Below are 20,927 nucleotides of genomic sequence, written 5' to 3'. Positions count from 1 at the left end.
ATGACTGGGGGACACATGCCTGGGGACAGCCGTCTGTACTGGGTGGTGCGACCCCAGTGGACACTGCAGGGCACTAGGGCAGGAGCAGCTCCTCTCCTTGCACTGGTGGCAGCTCCTTGTTCCTGGGGACAGTCCTTGCACCCCTCCGCTCGCTTCCATCATGTACCGCTCTTCTCTGGCTGCCTGTGGCCCTGGTAATGGGGCTCACAAGGGACCCGGTGGGAGAAGGCTGGAGGCCCAGGTGAGGACCATAGCCCCACACTCCTGGCCGGCAGGACGTCCGTGCAGGTATCCCTGGCTGGGGCTGCAGACCCTCCATTCCGTACTTACTCTGCACATTTCTGTGGTATTGCAGACTGCAAGATGCTCGACCAGTGGCCATTGCTTCTCCTACATCAGAAGAAACTGGACAGACCTGCATCTTGTTTCCAATTAGCTATTAAGTGTCATATTTTAATTCTGTATGTCAAGAGACCACCGTCATGGGGCGTGGGGGCATTCGGTGGGTTTAGGGGGAATTCATTTCAGGATCAGGTGTCACCGGGCATGTCATGATAAAATCACATTTCCAGGGCAGAGATCCGGGGTGTGCTCAGTCCCCGGCTGCCTCTAGCAAAGCCTGGGGTTACATGTCTGTGTTCTGCTCCAGCCAAGACCCCAGAGTGGGCTGGGTGTCCTGTGTAAAGTTGTCCTGTGGATTCGTTCGATGTTGGGAATGTGGTGGCCCAAGGAGCCCTCTCCCCTCCTCTCATCTTGCCTTAAACCAGCTGCTTCTCTGGTCCACTGGCCCAAAGTCCCTGTCAGCTGGGATGTCCTAAGGTCAGGCCAGCTGCAGAATAATCAGGAAGCAAAACTAGTCTCTCGTGGATCTCCCTGGACAGCACTTCCTGTGGAACCCAGGCGCCCCGCGAGTTGAGGGCCAGGCTGGAGTGGGGAGATCCTTCCCTTTCTGGTTGCATGTCCAGTAGTTTCAGTGGACAGTGGCCACGTCCGGCCATCATGAGAACAGAGCCCCTTCAGCTTCCCACAATCCCAGAGCAGGGGCAGGAGCCAATTCCAGGAAAGGTGCTTTTTCAGAAAGCAAGTCAGAGCCTGCAGGGCTCTCTGTTCATGGACCGTGTTGGTGTGTCTGATGGTCCCACTCACAGATCCACAGGCAGCACGGGCTAGGCACTCCTGCTCCAGAGCTCCAGAGTAGGAGCCTTGGCCCCTCCCTGACTCTGTCCATCCACTGGCTGGCGGGAGCTGGAGCCTGCCTGACCTGCACCCCGGAACACTGCTTGTCAGACAGACCTCCGTGGGAAGATCAGCAAATCCTCACATCGGGCCCCAATCAAAAAGCACAAGACCCCCACGCCACCCTTGCCTGCCTTCAGGAGATGCCTGTGAAGTTACAGGGACGCCTGAAGGGGAAATGGTGCATTTCTGTATGCACAGAACCAGCAGAAGGGGACAACAGCAGCCTGGTCTGAAGGGTGGACTGGGGTGGCTTCAGCAGAGAGGAAAGCTGAACCCTGGGACAGAAGCGGAGCCAATGCCCAGCTGGCCGGTCCCACTGCATGGGCTGGTGGATGCTGTGTAACCGACCTGGCCCTTCCCACTTCACACCCACACAAGATGGACCGAGAGGTCTGAGCTTAAGCCTTCACACCAGAGACACCAACACAGCTGATGCAGGAGGGGACCTCTGGAAACCAGGGGTTTGAGGGAAAATGGACTTCCTGGGTGCAAGACCCACTCGGCAACCAGGGGACACAGCCTTGGGGCTTTTGGTGGACAACTCCCTATGTGAGTGTCCTGGGGCTGCCATAAGCAATGACTACTTGCTGGGTGGCTTAACAGCAGGATTTATTGAGTTCTGGGGGCCAGTGGGCCTGTCTCAAGAAGGGGTTCGCAGAAATCCTCTGCTCTCCTGTCCTGGCGGCTCCAGATGTATCTGACTAGTGGCCACATCATTTCTTTCTCTGTCTCCCTGTGGCATCTTGTGTGTCAGATCTCCTCTCCTTTTCTTACAAGGATGCCGGCCCCTGGATTCAGGGTGCACACTAAATCCAGTACAGGGCCATCTCCAGTCCCCTAACATCTGAAGGGCCCTCTTTCCAGGAGGGGTCGGCTACTCATGTTCAGTGTGGATGTAGATTTTGAGAGACACCCAAACCAAGACCTGCAGTGTTGTGAGTTGGGGACCAGAGGACCTCCTGTGATGCCCAGCTGCCACCCATTAGCCCTGTAGTGCTGTGTCCCTGAACATGGAAAGAGAACCAAAGATGCCCATTTAGGAGAAAGACAAGACCAAACAGAACAATGACTCAGATGGGACAGAAATGACAGGTTGCAAAAGAAAAGGCAACAGCCAAGATCACAAAAGTAAACTAGCACCATGGCCCTTGGAAAGATGGGAGATATATCCAGGACAAAAGAAGGGGTGAAGACTGAAGGCGCCCACAGAGCCTGTGCCCTTCAGCCAGCAGAAGTAACACCCGTTTTCCCCACCTCCTGTGACTCAGCCACCTCTATGATCTCTGAGACCAGAGGACAGTCACAGTGGTTACATGCTGGGGCTGCAAACAGCTCTCAGCCAGGTTTCCTGGACAGTGGTGCTGGGACCCCTGAGCCAAGATAAGAAGTCAGGTTAGCAAAGGCTACCATGCTGGAGTGTGCAGAGAGCCCCTGGGACTGGCCAGGAGGTGGCAGCTGACCCACCCTCTCCAACCTGCCCAGCTGCCAGTCAGCCCAGCCCAGTCTGCCCAGATCCTGGATTGTGGACAGAACAGGTGACCCTGTGGGAGGCCACTTAGTGATTAGATGGCAGGAAATGCCTGACACAGGACATCGTTTTAAGGAGCATTAAGAAACACTTTTGGGAAATGTGTGTGTGTGTGTGTGTGTGTGTGTGTGTACCCATTACACACCTATAAGAATGTGTAGAAGAGTAGAATTTGTTAAAACTCCAAGGGGAACATTTAGAGCATGAAACAGGACATCTGACAGAAGAGTAGATGTTTTCTAAAGAAATGGGAGAAAAGGAAAACATAGGAGATCATTTTGGGAGGTCTAGAGGAAATAAGATCCAAAAAAGGGAGAAAAACGGAAAAAGAAAAAAAAAAGTATCAAAGAAATATTTTCTAAAAATATTCCCCTCCCTGAAAGCCGAGGGTTTCCCAAGAGAGCGCGTGCACTACGGGCCCAGAGGAGTGAAAAGACCCGTCCAAAAGCTTCCGACGTGAAGTTGCAGGCCACTAGGGATGGGAAAATGTCCTAAAAGCTCAGAAGGAGAAACTAGGTCACAAGCAAAGACTTAGACTTCAGAGTGCAACAGTGTCTCAGGGAGCCGTCCAAGCAGAGCCAGCAGCAGGGACTCCAGGCTCAGGTGCTCCAGGTGCAGCGGCTCCAGGTCCAGCTTGTACAGCAGCCAGATATACTGGAATTCCTGAGCCCCTGGGAGGGTCCTTGGGAATGAGGGCACCAGAGGCTTCGTTCCTGAAGTTCCCGTGGTAGGGTCTGGTGCCCCTCTCCTCAGGAAGAACAAGGGCAGAGCTCAGGACAAAGGGGCCCAGGACCAGCAGGCATCGCCAAACACAGGGGCATTGCCCAGGGCAGTGAAGAGGTTGCCATGTGCAAACTTCTAGCAGGAGTTTGCGCATTAATTCCAAATGCCTAGGAAGTCGGGGAGTAAAATACATGCTTTCCCAGGGAAAAGGAAGGTAGGGCCCTGGAACTACTCGGGAATGTGAGCGAGCCACCCTGGCTTCACCCTGGCTTCCTTCCACACCTAGGTGAAGACCCACGTGGGTCCCCAGCAGGGCTTCTCTGATTGTGGGCAGCAGGACCTGTCTCTGGCCCAGTACCTGAGAAAGCTGGCTTCCTAGGAGCTCAGAGGGCCAGGGCATCACCGAGAACGAGCCAGGCTACAGCCAGCAGCCCTACAGGGGCTGTGGGGAAGATGCTGGACACTGGTGAACACGGTGCACCCACCGTGTCTTCAGGACTCTGGCTTGGGCTGAGGAGCGTTCTGCATGGCTTCATGAGGGCCTGATGGCAGAGTCTCTTTCAGAGGAGGAGCAGGGACCTGGAAAGACATTCAGTGTTCTGGGTGGGACCCTGACAATGGCACGATAAAGGCAGGGGCCAGCATGGGCTTGTGTGACATCCTGGCCTGGTCCCCTTGCCACCCATGGTCATGTCCAGTGTCCACACAGCCAGTGGGGCACATCAGGCGAGGACAGGGCTCCCGGAGGATAATCAGGGCCTGTGGGGCAGTTTGGAGACCAAGGGAAGAGGTGCAGAAGGTGGGCTGGCACCCGTGGCCACCTGCTGGCTGGCTGCAGACCTGACTGAGCTGGCCTTCTGAGCCCTGCCACACCCCAGTGTCTGCCCAGCCACAGCCTCACCAGGAGCCTGTGGTCCTGTTTGCTGCCCAGCACACAGCCAAGCCTGGCTCTCCTCCGCCCAGTTCACACCTGTGCTGGCTCTGGCCCTGGCTGGCCAGGCGCCCTCCCCGCCCTTCAGACCACCCCAGAATCTCACATCAGCAGCTTCTGAACTGATGGGACTGCTACAGCCCCCTCCGAGTCTCTGTCCCATGTTGCTCTCCTCCCTCTGTTTGTGGCTGGGAACCTCTGTAGCCTGTTTCCTGTTCATGGTGGCAAGGGGCTCCCTCACCCTGGTGTTCTGGACTTTGGGGGCGTGGGTGAAATTTGTCACCTCCGCCCTGGAACTGGTACAGCATCTCCAGGCCTGCTCTCACCAGGGCCGCTTCCTGCTCCCCTCTACCCTGAAGCAGTTCCCTTGGACCCACCGTGGCGTGCCCTGTGCCTGTGCCTGTGCCTGGACTCTGCCTGCCACCTGAGGGCTGGGAGCAGCAGCTCTGTTCCCGGTAAGGAGGAAGTACAGCCCTGGTTCAGTTGATGAGCCCAGAGTCAGCTGTGTGACTCCTCCCGTTGTGCGCGGTTTCTGCATTCAGTGAGGTGCACCTGCCATCAGGAGCCTTTGTTATAGACCCCAGGGCATCCTGCTGTGAGCCCACTTCCCCTGAAAACCAGTGAGAGGCAGTGCATTCTGTCCTACCAGGCAGGTGTCCCAACCCCAGGCAGAGTCCCCACCACTCTGGCCATGGCCCCGGGTACAGTGGGCAGCAGCCAGTTTGAGGCCCCACAAGCAGCTTGGGAACACCCAGCCCTTCACCCTGGTGCCAGTCCCACCATGGGGCTCCCCTGAGCCACTTCTTCTGTGACATTTGAGCTAGCGTGGCTGGTAAGAGGGACATCTTCTGAGCTGGCCCCTGGGCCTTCCAGGAAGTCACCTGCAGCTGGAGACAGTGGCGGAGCACAAGTGTGGGCTCCAAGACGTTCAGGTGCCCCAGGAGGCCATCCGGTCACCTTCCAGCAGCCTCTGCCTGGGAGCCCACAGTAGGCACAAGGCCTCCTCCTCCATCACACGGGGCAGGTCCGAAGAGGGACACGGGTGCCAGAGCTGGGCTCAAGAAGTTCTCCAGAACCAGAGGAGAAACAGGCAGGAAGGAGCCCCCTGGGACCATCTCCGAGCAGCTCGTTGGGTGACAATCCCACCCCGGGTGGGCAGTGGCCTTGGAGGGCACGGTGTAGCTTGCTGTGCACCTGGCCTGGGAAGGAAAGGGCAGGGAATCTGCTTTATGTGGACCAAGGGGTGCTTACCTGGAGATTCCTTGTGTGCACCCTTGTGGGGACGGAGGTAGATGTGGCCCCCAAGCTACCAGCCTAGCTTCAACACACATCTGGGGACCAGGTTTTCCCACACCTGCCCGTTCCCTGTCCTCTAGGACCCGAGGAGGGGACCCAGCTCTGAGGCCCACAGGAAGCCATTCCTGGGATAAACAGGAGGCTCGCTGTCCACCAAAGAGCACTCTGGCCGGGAACAACGGCGATGCGCGTAGGGAAGAACACAGGACCGTCCCAGGCAGCAGGGGGAGGACTGTCTCTTCTCACCCCGGAGGAGCAGAGTCAGCACTGTGCCGTAACCCGCCACTGCAGATCGATCCAGACTATCTCAGAACGTGATGTCCCAAGGACAAAGCGGATGAACATCAGAAAGCTTCTTGAGAGACGAGGCGGGCGAGGGGCGCTGCGCCCCCGGGAGCCCAGGACACACACCCTAACTAATCTTTGTTCGGCACAAACAATGAAAAATACCAAGTCATTACTCTGAGCCTTGTCTGCAATCTATTTTGTGTTCTTTTGAATCACTGCTATTCATCACCACAATAATAGCCGGACATTTTAATAGATTCCGTGTGTAAACAAAAACGTGTATGGCCAGCGCCACATCAGCGCGTTATTGTCAGAAGTGACATTCTTCATTTGCTCCGCAGAAATGAGCCCAGAAACAAAAAGATTGGTTTGGCCAAACCCACATTGTTTCTGCAGGCACTTTTAGTAATGGGTGACATTATACGCTGGTCTCTATTTACAGTAATTGTGCTGCATTAGTCTCAATTTTCCTTAAAGCAGTTGTTCTTTGAATCATTTTAAATACATAAATGGCAAATGGCCGAAATTCAAGGAAGCTGACCTAGGGGGAAGTGGGGAACGGAGCCTGTTGTGTCACTCAGGGCATGTGAGAAGGGTGCTCCCGGTGCTGCAGAGATCCTGAGCAGCCTGCCCGGTGCCTGGTGGTGAAGGGCAGGGGTGAGGGTACAGACCAGGGTTAGGGGTAGAATGGGCCTGGGTCATGGGCTCCGCCTCTCCCCACCGGCCACTGGGCCTGGTCCCTCCCCTCCATCCCTCTTGCATGTCCAGCACCAGGGCTGAGGCAGGTGGCCCTTGATCTCAGGAAACTGGTGGATTCCTCAGTGGCCACTGGAGGGGCTGCTTTTCGAGCACTGGGCCTGTTCAATGCTGCAGAGCCACGTGGTTGCTTAGGACCGAAATCTGAAGTGTTTGCTGGACAGATGGGAGGCAATGTTCCATTTGCCCAAAGAGGACGCCTCTCTAGCCCTGAAGGGCAAGGTCACATTCTACGGCAAAGTCAGATGCCTACGGGAAGATCCCCATAAGGGACCCTATGGTCACTGCCGCCTGCTGGACCAGGCCCCAGTCAGCCTGCGTGTGGCTGACCTGCTGTGTCATTCTGCGTGCAGCTGCTACCCCGCTCGAAGACTGGGCAGCCCCATCTCGACGGTGGTGATTGGCTTAAGATGTCCTTAGAATCTCTAAGAGGAAATTGCTTAGTGATAAGTAAACTCAGTCCTTAGCTGTGCTAGAAAAGTAAGATCAGGTATGTAAGGTGGGAAAACAGGTGGAAATAGGGCCAGAGCCCCTTCCTGAGCCATCCAGGAGCTGGGTCCCTGGGCCAAGGCTGAGGTCCTTATGCCCAGGCTGCTGTCCTGCCGAGGCGGGCAGTCCCCTTGTCCTGGTGCCTGTGGCTCGCATGCCCAGATGTGGCCTGCTCTCCTCAGCCCAGCTGTGACACTGGCCAGACAGCAGCAGACAGGAAGAGGGGCTCTGCCAGCCGCCCAGTAGCTCCCGAATGCTGCAGTGGGGATGAGGCAAGGCATTTGGCAGAGTCGTGTGTTAAAGATTAGTCTTTAAAAATGAAACCGAAGGATTTATGTCTCTATCAGAGTTGCTATAGATGCCAGCTCCCCATTAAACCAGAGACTGGGCAGGTGATGCCAGCAATGGAACCAATGCCTTCCGCCCTCTCACACACCGCACTGGCACCACAGGTCTGCTGCTGCATACTCAAGAAGCATCCCCCACCTCAGCCTGGGCTGTGTGTGACCACACCTGGCTGTGCCTTGCCAGAGAGAGGCCTGTTCCAGGCTCCACCACAGACCGGTGGCACCTGTGAGTCACAGAGGGATAGTGCTTCCCCCCTGGAGCCCCCCCCAATCTGTGAGCCTCGAGTGTCCAGTATGTTTGGGAAACAGCAGTCTTCAGTAACATCCTGACTTACAAAGAGGAACACGCATGGGCTGAGGTCGGAGTGGATGCCCCTGGTGCCTGACAGCAGCGGATACCCAGGTATCAACCTTTGAACATGGCCGTGACAGTGACTTTAGTCCTGCCCAGGCCTCTACTCCCTCCTTGCGCCCTGGTCCCCTGATGGGCAGGGAGCCTAGTACAGTGGCTCCTCCCACTAGTGAGAGCCTATTGAGTATCCCTGAAGACAAGGGCCTTGCCCACCCCAGTCTCCCCAGCCAGCCTTCCCCAACCTACAGGACAGAGGCGGCTGAGGATGTGCCCGCCAAGCCTCCTGGATTCCAGGCTGGCTTTGACCTTCCTGGCTAAAAAGCATCAACACTGAAACTGAGTCAGGAGCCTGAGACAGAAGAGCACTGCTTGTGGGGAGGGGTCCGTGGCCCTGAAGAGAGCCCTTGACAGTGATGATGTGGCCTCTAGAGATGCTGCTTCTCAGTCCCACGGGCTGAGGTGGCCGTGGTGACACAGGCGCCAACAGCAGAGGGGAGCCTGGATGCAAGGCAGACCCGAAAGATCCGCCAGGAAAAAGGGGCTGAATATGAGGATCCCGAAAATGCAAGCGTGGAATGTAAACATGTACTGGAGGTTACAAATAACAGAACTGTCCTGCGGAAAATCCAAGAGTGACGTGATACCAATTTTAACACCAAGTGATAATTCATAGGAGACAGAGAAATGGAGCACAGGGAAGGAAGGTGGGAGCTTCGATGTCCAACCTAAGCACGGGGCACTCAGAGCGGGGGGATGGCAGAGGGGAAGACTAGGTGCAGGCTTGGAAGATGGTGTGGGAGAGAAATTTCTCCCATCTGCCAAGCCGAAGAGGTGCTCCGGTGAGAAGCATAACCCAGCCATCCTGGGCCCAGCCCTTCAGGGCCACAAATTTGGATGTCGGTGATAAAGGAAACCTGTGTGATCACCGTGCAGCTGCTGTGGCGTGTGGAGGGATAGACTCTGCAGACCTCCAGACGCAGGCTGTCCTCTGAGCTCAAGTGAGATGGGCACCACTTCCTCCGGGGCTCTGATAGAAAAGTAATTCTGCCTTTGAATTCAGCCCTGTTCCTGATTCTTTTTGGTAAAAGGGAACAGAACAGATTTGCAAGGATTTAGAAAGTATGCCGCCCACACACTTGTCCTGAAAAGGAAAATAGAAGATGCACTCAAGCCAACGAAGACAGACATCAAAATCAGGAGCCAAAGATGGAAAAGGTCACACGTAAGAAGATTAATGGTCACCATTGATACCAATTAAGAGCAGGAGCTGGATATAAATAATTTCTGTAGCTATGGCTACAAAAATGAAGATTAAACACACAGCACCACGTTTTAATATATTGTGCGCATTGTAAAAAGGAAGTCTTTCGCAGTAATGCCCTGGTCTGTACCCTCTGGTGGAATTAATGAGGGTTGTGGGTGGGAGCAGCAGCATCCGGGTGCAGGGGCCACCCTTCGCCCCTGCATGGTCAGAGGGACCCGTAACCGACTCAGTCCTCAGAGCAGCGGCCTTGCATTAGCGGTGTATTTGATGAGTACTCACAGAAGCAGAGGCTGTGTTCCTGCTAAAGCACTGCAACCAGGAAAGCAAGTGGAATCTGCAAAACTGTGCAAAGATGAGATAAACCAGGAAGGAGCACAGCCAGAAATTATCCTAGAACATAGTGTTCAGGACAGGATTTTGGTATCAGTGACCACCGTAAATGCAATGGGCTAGGCACCCACCACTACTGAAAGGCAAAGACTGGGAAGTCAATTGTCTAAAGTAGCCCCCTGTTCTGAAGGCACGCTACAAATAAAAAGGTTAGAAAAGCAAAATAAAGTGAGACATACACCAAGGAGATGCAGTCGAAAGGCAATCAGGACATAAGATGCATTAAATTCCAACATGATGCCGTCACATACAGTGACTGGCGCATACTTATTCCAGAACACGGTATGACTTCATGTGTCGACACAGGTTACTGTTTACATATTTATACACCCCGTCAACCTGAGAACAGAGTAATGGAGTGTCACACTCAGAGCCTTCACGTGCTGAGCTGCTCAGTATGGGTGTAGATTATGTACACATGGTGACGTATAACATGATCAAACACACGACTTTTAGTTGGAAAGTCAACATTCAAATAGATGTGAAGAGCAAGTAAACACCACCAGTAACAAAAATAAAAAGATGCAGGACACAGGTCTTATGATTTTTTTAACTCCCCAAGATTGAATTTGCATTCACCTATTGAAAGTATAGCGAACAAGGCTGTGTCTAATTTTCTGTCATTTTTAAAATCTCTACAAAAATATCTGTGTACCAAGTTATGATTTGAACCTTCCTAAAAGAAGAAATATGCAGGCCGGGGATTTAGCCCAGTGCTTCCACCGCCTGCTTCACAAGTGCAAGGTCCGAAGTTCGATCCCTGTACCAAAAAAGAAAAAGAAAAAAAAGAAATATGCCAGCCTTTCTGTCCACTCCACACACGTCTAAAACCATAAGGACAAATACAGCCTTAGAAATCAGTACTTAAAATGTGTTGGTCAGAGCATAGTCCCCAACAGTTTTGGCACCAGGAACAGTTTTCATGGAAGACAATTTTTCCACAGATTAGGGGAGGGGTGGTTTTAGGATGATTCAAGCACATTGCATTTATTGTGCATTTATTTCTATTATCATCACATTGTAATATAATGAAATATTGACACAACTCACCATAGTGCAGAATCAGTAGGAGCCCTGGACTTACTTTTTTCTGCACCTAGACGGTCCCATCTGGAACTGACGGGACGCAGTGACACTGAGAGTGCGCTGCTGTGTCCGGCCCACTCTGTAACCTCCTATTGGTTGCTGTCAGACCTCTCTGCCCACACTCATCTGTGTCTGCAGCTGCTGCCCGTCCCGAGCATCCCCACCTCAGCTTCACCCCAGGCCCTCAGGCATTGCCTGCTCATAATGTATGAGAATCTGGTCCCGGTGCTGATCTGGATGGAGGCTGTGATGCAGGTCACCGGGAGCGGCTGTAAACACCAGTGAAGCTTTCCTCCCCTGCCTGCTGCTTACCTCCTGACACACCAGGAGCCTTCGCTTTGCGCTTGGCCAGTTGGCGGCCCTGAGTTAAAGTGAGCCACGCTCTTTTGGGATCACGTGAGGGTCTGAAGTCCATCTGCTGGGGTCTTTTCCTGATGGGCGGCCTAGCAGGACCCACTCGGTGTGCCCCCCTCTGCTGCCCTGGCTCCACTCCGAGCCCAGCCTCACAGAATAACCACTCTGCCCCCAAGCGGCTGTGTGTCCTGAGAGTGGACACAGGTCACGAGAAGCAGCCTGGAAGGCAGAGGACTGGCATTGACTTCAGAAGCCAAATGGCCCCCGAAGCTCGGGCAGCCCCTGACTTCAGAGCAGCGAGAAGCCATTGCAGGCAGCATCTCTGGTGCTGGCTCGGTCTTCTCAGGCAGCCTTGATCACAGCTGCCTGTGAACTTGGGGACACAAGAGTCTGCTGCTGGCCAGGCCACCATGGTCATTGTCTGGATGCGAGCCACGTCTCGGGATCGGGGCTGGCAGAGGGGCCACACACTGGGCACGATTAGTGCCCGCAAAGCAACCAGAACTTCAAAAGCAGCATCAGGGCTGGGGACAAAAAGGGAGGCCACCCAGGGCTGCAAAGCCATGTCCTTCCTCGTCCCTTTATTGAGGCTCCTGTGAGCAGCCACTGGACCAGCCATGCTGCTCCCCATGCTAAGGAGGTCCTGGGGCAACCACGGCCGGTGGCACTGAGGCCAGAAAGGCTTCTCTATCTCCTCCTCACAGAGCCAGCTGGGTAAAGGGTAAGATTAAGTGAAAAGGGCACAGCCTTAGCCTAAAGGGCTCAGGCCATGTCCTCCCATGCAGGGCCTGCCCGTTTCCCAAGTGCCCTCCCTGGGACAGAGGGGGCTCCCAGCCCCATCACTGAGCCTGGGATGAGCGGGTATTGGACCCCAGGAGCAGCCAGCGTCAGGAAGAGTGGCAGAGAAGGCCAGGCAGGGGAGGCTGAGCTGTGCGCCCAGCTGGGATCCCTGCAGCAGCCCCAGCCCCAGATGCAGGGCTCCCTCCACAGAGGTGTGTATCCCCTGGGGCTGCTGTAACAAAACAGCACAGACACGGTGGCCTAGAGCAGCAGAAGCTTGTCCTCTCAAGTCAAGTCCTGGGACCCGGAACTCGGCCCAAGGTGTGGTTCTGGCCAGACGCTCCCTCCACAGGCTCCAGAGATAGATCCCTCTGCCTCTTCTACCTTCCGGTGGCTCCAGACATCCCTTGATTATGACTGCATCATTCTCACCTGTACCTGAGCGCCCCTCTGGCTCTGTGTGTTCAATCTTTTCTCCTTATAAGGACACTAGATGCTGGATTAGTGCCCACTATAACCCCTGTGACTGCGCTGTAACCCGCTTATACCTGTAAGAGTCTGTTTCCAAGTTAGGTCACACCCTCAGGCCTGGGATGGGACAGAACAGAGCACAGCCCTCAGCAGGGGCCTGGGTAGAATGCGACACAGTCGGGCCTGTGGAGAGGCAGCGTCTGCAGGGAGCCCCACTCCCAGCACAGCCGTGGAGCGAGGCGGAACATCTCGGGGTGGGGCTTGAACACACAGCCTCAGCCCACTCTGTCCCTGGAGCCCAGGCTCACCGTCACACATCCGCATGCGAACTGTGCTCACAGGATACCAGTGCAGACTTGAAGGTTCAATTCCATAGCCAACGCTGCCTTTCTCGGAGGCTCTCAACCACCAAGCAAGCTTTTTCTCCCAGCATGCTCCATCTCACCAGAGATCACTCTCACTTTTATTAGTTTGCAATATTTGTAGTGCTGATTTTCTGAACTGTTTTGTATCAGGGCTGGCGTTGGCAGCTCGTGGGCAAAGATCTATGCCATAGCAGCATCCTGGTCCTGCCCGTGCAGTACGGCCGCCATAAGCCAGGCAAGCATCTAGAACTCGGGTCCTCACCCTTGGGAAGGGGCTGTGTGGTGGCATCTCTTAGTCTCTGATGCTTTCTTGGTGGCATCAAGGAGACTGAGGAGCCCTGTGCCCTAGGGTAGGCTGCTGATTCCAGGGGTCAGAGTGGGGCCACTGTTTACCTCCATTTTCCCACCGGCTCCAGCTTGAGGCCAACTGTGGGGCAGCATCAACTCAGAGAGAGGTGTGTGGGGGCTGGGGGAGGAGCAGGCTCCCTGGTCACTGGGGCACCATGATTGGGGGGGATATTCCACGTGTCTGCAGGGTCCCCTGGTCACCAGGGCTCCATGAGCACGTATGCATTACCATGTTTCCAGGCTCCACCTTGAGTGTAGACATGGTGGAAAATGACCCAGGGCCCTGGAATTAACTCTATTTTTTGCATCAGCAAATGACTGTTATCAGAGTAAAAATGCTACCTGGTATCAGATGCCTCCTGCCCATCGTGGTTCTCATGAGCATTGGGCAAAATCTTGGAAAAGCTGGCGCAGACCTGCAACATCATAGGTATGGGCTGTGGCCAGAGTATGGTGTCAGTGATGTCTCTTCCCTCCCTGGGGGACGAGTCAACAGGACCAGAGGTGGCCCAATACTGTCCCTGGGCAGACAGGCAGGGTGAGCTGAGCTGGTGTGGAGCAGAACCCACAGGGATGAGGAGTGGGGGAACCTGCACCTCCACATGCAGGTGAAGGTGGCTGGTGTCCCCTGTGCTCCCCACAGCAGGGCCCCAAGTCAGGATCAGTATAGCCCTTGTTGGGGCACTGAATCCAGAGTCCACTCAGAGTGACCTGCATGTCCCCAGGACCAGCTGGTCCCAGAAAACTCAGATCACTGGAGCCAGCAACTGCTACAAAGTTCCCCAAGGCTTCCGCCTTTGCTTGATTTCTCCCTGGAACAGCACTTCCTGTCTCACACACCCCACGCACTGCTCAGAAGGACCATGAGGTCCTCGCTGTCTTGGTGCTCACCCATCCTGCTTGGTACTAGGATCTCTCTAGCCGGCATTTATGAAGAGCAGCATGTGCCTCAGTGCTGCTAACCTTGGGGTTCTGGGGGATCTAATAAGGGCTGCACAGGGCTGGGGCCATCTGAAACATCCACATACAGAGAACGCTGTCACCCACGTCAGTGAGGTCTCTGAGACGACCCCCACAGAACCCACAGCTCAGGGAAGTCCCCAGGCTGCACCCTCTTAACCACGTCCATGCAGCACCAAGCACTTTTGTCAAAAGGTCGTTGAAGAAAAATTTACATCGGCCAAGCTGCAAGTGACAGCAGCCAAGTATGCAGATCTGGGCCAAAGGTGCCAGGGACTGACAGTTTCCTCTTGGGCCAGCTTTGACAAGCACCACAGGTGTGGAGTAACAAGTTCAAGTAACAACCACAGCTCGTGGCCTTGGAGTCTCGGCAGGCCAGAGCTCCAGCCGTGCCCTTCCCAGGATGGGAGCACACCAGAAAGTGTCACAGGGGCTACGCCCCAGGACCCCATCCCCAAAAGCCAGAATGGTACCCTAGGCCCAGTGGTCACAGAGGACAAGAAGACCAGAGATAGCCCCAAAAGGCTAGGATCAGAGAGACTACCCTCCCTCACTGCAAATGTAGGAGTTGGGGGCCCAGCTGCCATCTGAGTGGGGTCCAGGAAGTGTTCCTGGCACTGGTCATGGAAAAGACCCCTGGGCCCTGTGGGCAACTGCAGGATTCAGGAACATCTGACTTCTGCAGAGACACTCACTGCCACCCTGGCTGAGTGACAGGTTGGACCTGCAGTGTACCCAGAGTGAGCTAGTGTCCGTGATCACCCACTTGGGAGGTGTTATCATGGTGACCGACCACCTTCAACAGGCTGGGCCCCAGGGTGGACTTCCTGACCAGGTTTAATGCAGGGCTTCGGGGGAGCTGGTGTCGGGAGGGCACTGAGCTCTAGGACTGTCTCCTCTTTGTCCAACCTGGATGGAAAACTTGGAAAGCTCCCCAGGACCTCCCAGCTCACCCCAGGCTCATGCTAAGCCAGAAGAGGGGACCCATGCTGGGCCCAAGTCAGTGCAGCACCCCTCAGGGGGGTTCCCTCATCCCACCTGTGTATCCATAGGCCACAGACATTCGAGATGGATCCAGGCCAGATGGGCGATGACCAGGACACGCACATCAAGTGACACTGTCCACAGTGGGAGAAACCTTGTGAAAGACTAGTGGTGCTCCCCATGTCTGGTGTAGTGTGAACTGACAGAAGGAATGGGCCACACTGGACACAGGCCTGCAATGGCTACAGTCCACATGCAGGCACATGAAGGTACACTCAGGCTGACCAGATGCCTTCTCGGCCACCTCAGGAAGACCGCCGGGACTCCCACAGGTGCATCAACAGAACAGGAGCCGTGTGTGAGTGGCTGGAAACATGGCTGGAAAGTTATCCTACCTTTCTCTCACACACACACACACACACACACACACACACACACACACACACACACGAAGTGGGAACCACAGCAAAATACTGCTGTCCACTTAGAGAAGGCTGCAGATCTGGATGGACTGTGCCAGTGATGGTGCCTGGTGACCGAAGTGCTCTTGCTGAGAATGATCTGGCCTCCAGCCCGGCCATACAAAGTGAAAGACACAAGCGGCCACTAGCCAAAGTATAGGACATTGGCCACCCAATTCCATCCCGTAGTGATAGGCTCATCTTCCGATTTCTGGTCACCAGGACTCGGGGCCGGCCTAGCCGACTCACGTGGTGTTAATCCGAAGGGCCGATCGTACGTGATCCATCGCAGTGTGTCCCCTTTGGATGTGGCGATGTGGGTAGGTGTTTGTTTTCTTTGTGTGTGCTTCTGCATGTCCCAGTGTTTCTGGGAATGAACAATTCTACTGTTCTGCAAGACTAAAGGCAAATCAGTACCTCTCAAAGCTCTTATGGGCCACAGGAGTGAAGGCACGGGTGGGTGCTCACCCGGAAGACAGCACCAGTGGCACTCACAGACAGGAGCACAGCAGTGCAAACCCTGGCTCTGGGCTGAGCCAGGCAGAGGAAGAGGTGGGGGACCCACAGTGCCCTCTGTGCTCCTTGCCTACAGCCGCCACAGGAGACATTTGGGCCTAAGGGGCCCACGTTGGGTGGCTGGGCCTCAGGCAGCTCTGTGGTGTGGGGTAGCCAGCATCTGAGCTCCGTGTGCAGGAGCCCCTGGCTTGCTTGTCCCTCAGGGACCGCTGTCTCCAGCCAGCAGGTACTGGGGTTACAGGTGTCTGGAGAACCAAGGTGGCTTCTAGAGAAATGGTCACAGTCAGCCAAGCCACAGGAGGAGTAGGTGGAGGACAAGGTGGCCTTGCCTGTGTAGAGCCCCCCACCAGGATAGGAGAGGCCTCAGGATACTGGGAGCACTTGTAACTGGCCCATGGGTCAGAAGCCTGGGACAGCTCTCGAGCTGGGGAGAGGCAAAATGACGGCAGTGGAGCTGGCCAGTGGAGTGGGTCTGCAGCACATGGCTCTGAGACCCACTCCACCGTTCATGTCTAGGAAGTGCAGGGGCCGTTGCTCCAGACAGGGGACTGAGGAGCAGCTCTGGGACAGATTGAAGGAACAGCAAGTTCTTGATGATTAAGCCAGCATGTTTTCCTACACCAGTATGGTTTCACTTATTTTCTGTATGACCCCGACCGCCCACCCCTCAGTCCAGCCTTCTAGAAAAATCTGACATCCTCGGCATGGGTAGCACCCGGGCCTACACCCGCAGCTCTCACTGAGGTTTGGGTGGCAGTGACCACCCAGTCTTCCTGCCCATTCTCTGCAGCTGCTAGGACTGCAGTGCCCACTCCCAGGGACCATGGATGAGCCATCTGGCACAAGAATGTAGTGTTCCTGGGATAAGGGATGAACCAGCGCCTAAAACGGGGTTCAGGGCTCTCCCCCTAGGAGTCTGCCTGGCACCCTCACCCCTTTCACCCAGGAGGTTCTGGTGGCCCCACTGTCCGCAGTTGAAGTCAGGAAACAGGAGTGCTGGCCCCTTGCCCTGGGCAGCGAGTGGGAACCCCATGTGTGTTCTGGCTCAGAGTGGGGGTGTGCAGTGGTCTCTGGGATCCACAGGGCTGAGTTCCAGGACCCCGGATATCAGACCTGGGGATACTCCTGTCCTGCCCGCAGGATGGTGTAGGATCAACCTGCACGCTTCCTCCCACAAGTTGGATGTCATCTCTGTGACTTGCAGTACCTGAAGCGCTGGGGATGCTCTGTGAATTCCCCTCATCCTGTACCTCCGAGGGGCAGTGACTGAGTAAAGCCTGCCTGTGTTCAGTGAGCAGGCACAGCTCACCCGAATGTTCTTCATCTGTGGCTGGTTGAGAACAAGGAGCTGCAGGGGCAAAGTCCAACCGGGCACTGCGCACGCTGCCGTGGCCACGGAAGCATGGCTTCAAGCCAGCGAGTCCCCAGCCTCCCAGAAGCCCACAGTGACGGTGCCCACCACAGGGCCCTGTTGCAGCAGCGGGGCCTCGGGAGCCAACCCTCCCTGCTACTGGGTCTGGCCGTGTTGGTGGGCCAGGTGCTCTGGAACTCAGAGGTCACGCGCCCAGAAAGCTGTATGCCTGAGGTGCTGCTGTCCAGAGCTGAGGTGCGGGCTCCTGGCCAGATTTCATCCCTACTCCTGTGCAGCTGCTGTACACACGGGCCTGCAAGGCTGCCTTGGGAAAGCAATGGAAGGGCCCGAACTCATTGGGCAAGCAGCATGGGATAGGTGGGACCTGGCTTCCTGCACAGAGGCCACCATCATGGGCACAAGCTGGCTGGGAGATTTCCAGGACACTGGGCAGGCACAGTCTCCCCTGCACTGTCTGTCCCTCGGGCCCTTGGGTGTCCGCCAAGCTAACTCTCTCTTCTTGCTCCCAGGTCTCCTGACACACGCAGCCCCTGCGGGGCCCAGGAGTGGTCTCAGCTCCCTGGAGAGCCCACGCTTCTGCCAAGGTCCCCATCCTCTGAGGACATCACCAGTTCTCTGCCTCCTGCCTACTGGCTCCTGCAGCCCTTCCCTGATAGCCTCGTTCCTAGCACTTGGCGTTCCCCTCTGTCTGGCCGAACCCAGGAGGCCAGGACTTGGACACCCAGGTGGGGACAGCATCAGGCATCAGCAGTACACGGCCTGTGGCACCCGGCTGCACCCACCCTGCAGCAGCCGTGCCATCTTCAGAGCAGGAGGACAAGGACCGGGAGGAACCTACAGTCCAGCCAGCTGAGCCACGACACAGTCCGGGACTGTCTGATGCCGGAGCCACCTCTTCTCGGGCCCCAGACTGTCTGAATTGCTTTTATTTTCTTATACTCTCAGTACACTCAATAGACCAAAGAACAAAATCTATTTTAACGTGGACGCGCCCTTACTGTCAGAGTCCTGGGTCAGGGTGTGGGGCGTGGGGCTGGGGAGGGCGCGGTGGCAGAGATGCTGGTGGGCCTGGTGGCAGCGTTGCAGAGGAGAGGGTGCCCACAGCAGAGGCCCCCGCCACATGAACACTGCATTGTGCTCTAGGAAAATGGCTTGGCTGGGAGGACAACGCCGTGGTAACCCTACAAGACCTGGCCGGGGCATGGCCTGCGACAGCCCCCACACAGACAGCGTGGACCCCCTGGGACACAGACCTGTTCCTCCTCTGTGCTTAGACCGACTCGATCATACTAAAATCACTTTCTGTTTTAACCAGTTAAACATGCCTCTTCTACAGCTCCATTTTTGATAGTCGGATAATCCAGTATTCGCCAAGAGCATGTTGGGTCTCCCGTGACTGCTGTCTCATCTGATACGCCATTTAGCTCCAGAAAGCAAATTAAAGGAAACTGAAGTAACACTTGTTTGAAAGAGATCATTAAATGTATTTTGCAAAGCCTAAAGTTATATATTTAACAGTTTTTATATGTTGTATATTTGTAGAAAATCCTATTTAACCATTAACATGACAGCCCTGGCCGTCCCCAGCTTTGGAGCCAGGCCTTGGCGTCCCTAGAGACAGTGGGGTGGGTTGTGTGGGATCCAGGGGCCGGGTGGGCAGGGCACGCTCTGGGAGAGGGGGCCGAGGAGTAGGGCCCCCAAGTCCTATCAGCTCCTGGTCAGTGCCTGGGAGCCAGGTTTCTTTCTGCTTTGGTCTGGGTTGGTGGCCTCCTCCCTTGTGGTCTGTGCATCAGGAAGCATTGTGTGTATGGTATTTCGGTCCTGCCTCATCCAACAGGTTCTCTTTCTCCTTCCCTTGCTCCTTTGCCACTCATAGATCTTGAGGCCCACATGAGGCTCTTTCTTCGTCCTGGAGTGGCTGTCCCCTCATCCCATGTCAGGATGCCAAGGAAGCAGAGTGGGCCGAGGCATAGGGACCACAGACACCATCCTCTCATGTGCCTCTGCAAGGTGGCGCCTGACCAAGGGGCTGGCTGAGGATAAGGGGCAGGGATGTCTTCCCTCCCCTGGTGATAGCCCACCAGCTTCTTTCTTCATTTTCCTGACTTTCGCTGAAATATACTACCTACAAGCCCAATTAACACAAGTATTATGCTAGATCTATGCTAATAAAAAAGTTAAAAAACAACAACATATAACTACAGTATATAGATGCTGTTCCAGCAAACATAGACTAAAGATAGGAAAGAAAACCCATTTACCTAAGTCCTGTCCCCATAGGTATGGCCCTTCCTCACCATCAGTGACCACACAGCTAAAGGGACTTGCGTCCTGGACAGAGAGAAGGGTGGAGGTGTGGGTGTCATCACAGAGAAGGTGACTCAGCAGCACATTGCCGCACTGCTCTGGGGACAGGGCAGGAGGTCCCCCACAGGTTCACCTGCCAGTGTCTCCACTGCCTCCCCCTTGACTCTTCAGAAAGCAAGTATAGACACCCTTGAGGGTGGAGACCAGGAGATTTGAGATGTTACAGCCTATTTTTTTCCTTGTTTTACAGTATTACATTTTGTGTTGATTCAGCTAAATTATGAAAATAAAGAAAAAAATCCTTTGATAAGCATGGCTTTTGTTCCCTGGCCGTGGTGTCCTGGGAGAGGGCAGCAGCCAAAGTGGCTGGTGGGGACAGCAGGTGGCGTGGACGCCCAGGTTCAGAACACTCAGCCACACAGACCTCCCCACAGCAAGAGGACGATGCGCCACCTACGAGCATGTGGCTTTCCTGGACCAGTGGGGGTGGCCCCTGAAGCCTACCAGCAAGTGGACAGCAGTGGGGTGCCCATGTCCTTGGGGGCGAACCCCATGCCCCACGCAGAGGCGGAGACCTGAGCTGGGCAGAAAGCATCACTTCCTCTTCATTTCTGGCCTGTGGTCAGGCAGACAGAGGCAAAACAGATACCACGTGTTCCCACCTGAACCCTGGGGCTGTGAGCTGACTGCACATAGGACACCGATGAACAGAGCCCCACTCAGAGCCCAAGGCTCCCAGAGGAGACCAAGTCCGGAGGACCCCTTCCTAGGGGTCTCTGGAGAGCAGACCTTGAAGCCCAGAGTCCTCACCTACAACCACCTGCATGGGGGTCACACCTGTCACATTCTAGCTGCTCTTCAGAAGTACCAACCTGGGCGGTTGGGGGCCTGTGGATGGGCTGTGGCTGTCTGATGGTCTGTGGTTGACTTCAGAGATATCACTGGTCTTTGGGCAGTGGGGTAAGTGGACAAGAGGGAACCTGTCCTGGGCAGAGAGGGCAGCAGAAGCTTGGCTGTAGCTGCCACGAGAGCCCAGGCCTGGCCTGTCTGCCCATGTAGGACCCTGGTGCTCAGGACCCTCCCTTGGAAGCCCGCCTTGGTGAGCTGCCCCAGGCTCCGAGGTCAGGACCAAGTCAGGCAGGGTGCGGTGGCAGGGTCAGTCCTCCTTCCTCTGGCCACATCAAGCATCTGCCTGTCAGTGGGAGGAACCAGATGCTGGGGTGCAGGGAGGAAATCAAATCTCAATCAGTTGGGGTGGCCTAGGATCTGCTGTGCAATGAGCAGGGCTGGCCGTAGAGGAGGGAACTGGGGCACTGCTCC

The 20,927-nt window shown here is 55.5% G+C and overlaps 1 protein-coding gene across 3 annotated transcripts in view; it reads left to right on the top strand.

The window, feature by feature from the left end:
• The window catches only part of Tafa5 (TAFA chemokine like family member 5), a 98,559-nt gene extending 78,654 nt beyond the window's left edge, over positions 1 to 19,905 (top strand). The window contains exons 4-5 of one of the 3 annotated variants that reach the window (XR_004518087.1): positions 356 to 4,876; positions 5,798 to 10,342. Coding sequence is in view for 2 of the 3 variants with exons in the window: in XM_010634298.3 (XP_010632600.1) it covers positions 356 to 436 (81 nt within the window). In the remaining variant the exon portion in view is untranslated. Of the gene's footprint in view, positions 1 to 355; positions 10,343 to 17,809 lie in introns of those variants that run through there. The other 2 variants (XM_010634300.3, XM_010634298.3) reach the window with 2 other exon arrangements.
• The last annotated feature ends 1,022 nt before the right edge of the window (positions 19,906 to 20,927 follow it).

This window comes from Fukomys damarensis, unplaced genomic scaffold, assembly GCF_012274545.1.
Source record: "Fukomys damarensis isolate Sample0158 unplaced genomic scaffold, DMR_v1.0_HiC HiC_scaffold_19, whole genome shotgun sequence".
NCBI lineage: Eukaryota > Metazoa > Chordata > Mammalia > Rodentia > Bathyergidae > Fukomys > Fukomys damarensis.
This window is presented reverse-complemented; position numbering and strand designations above follow the sequence as displayed.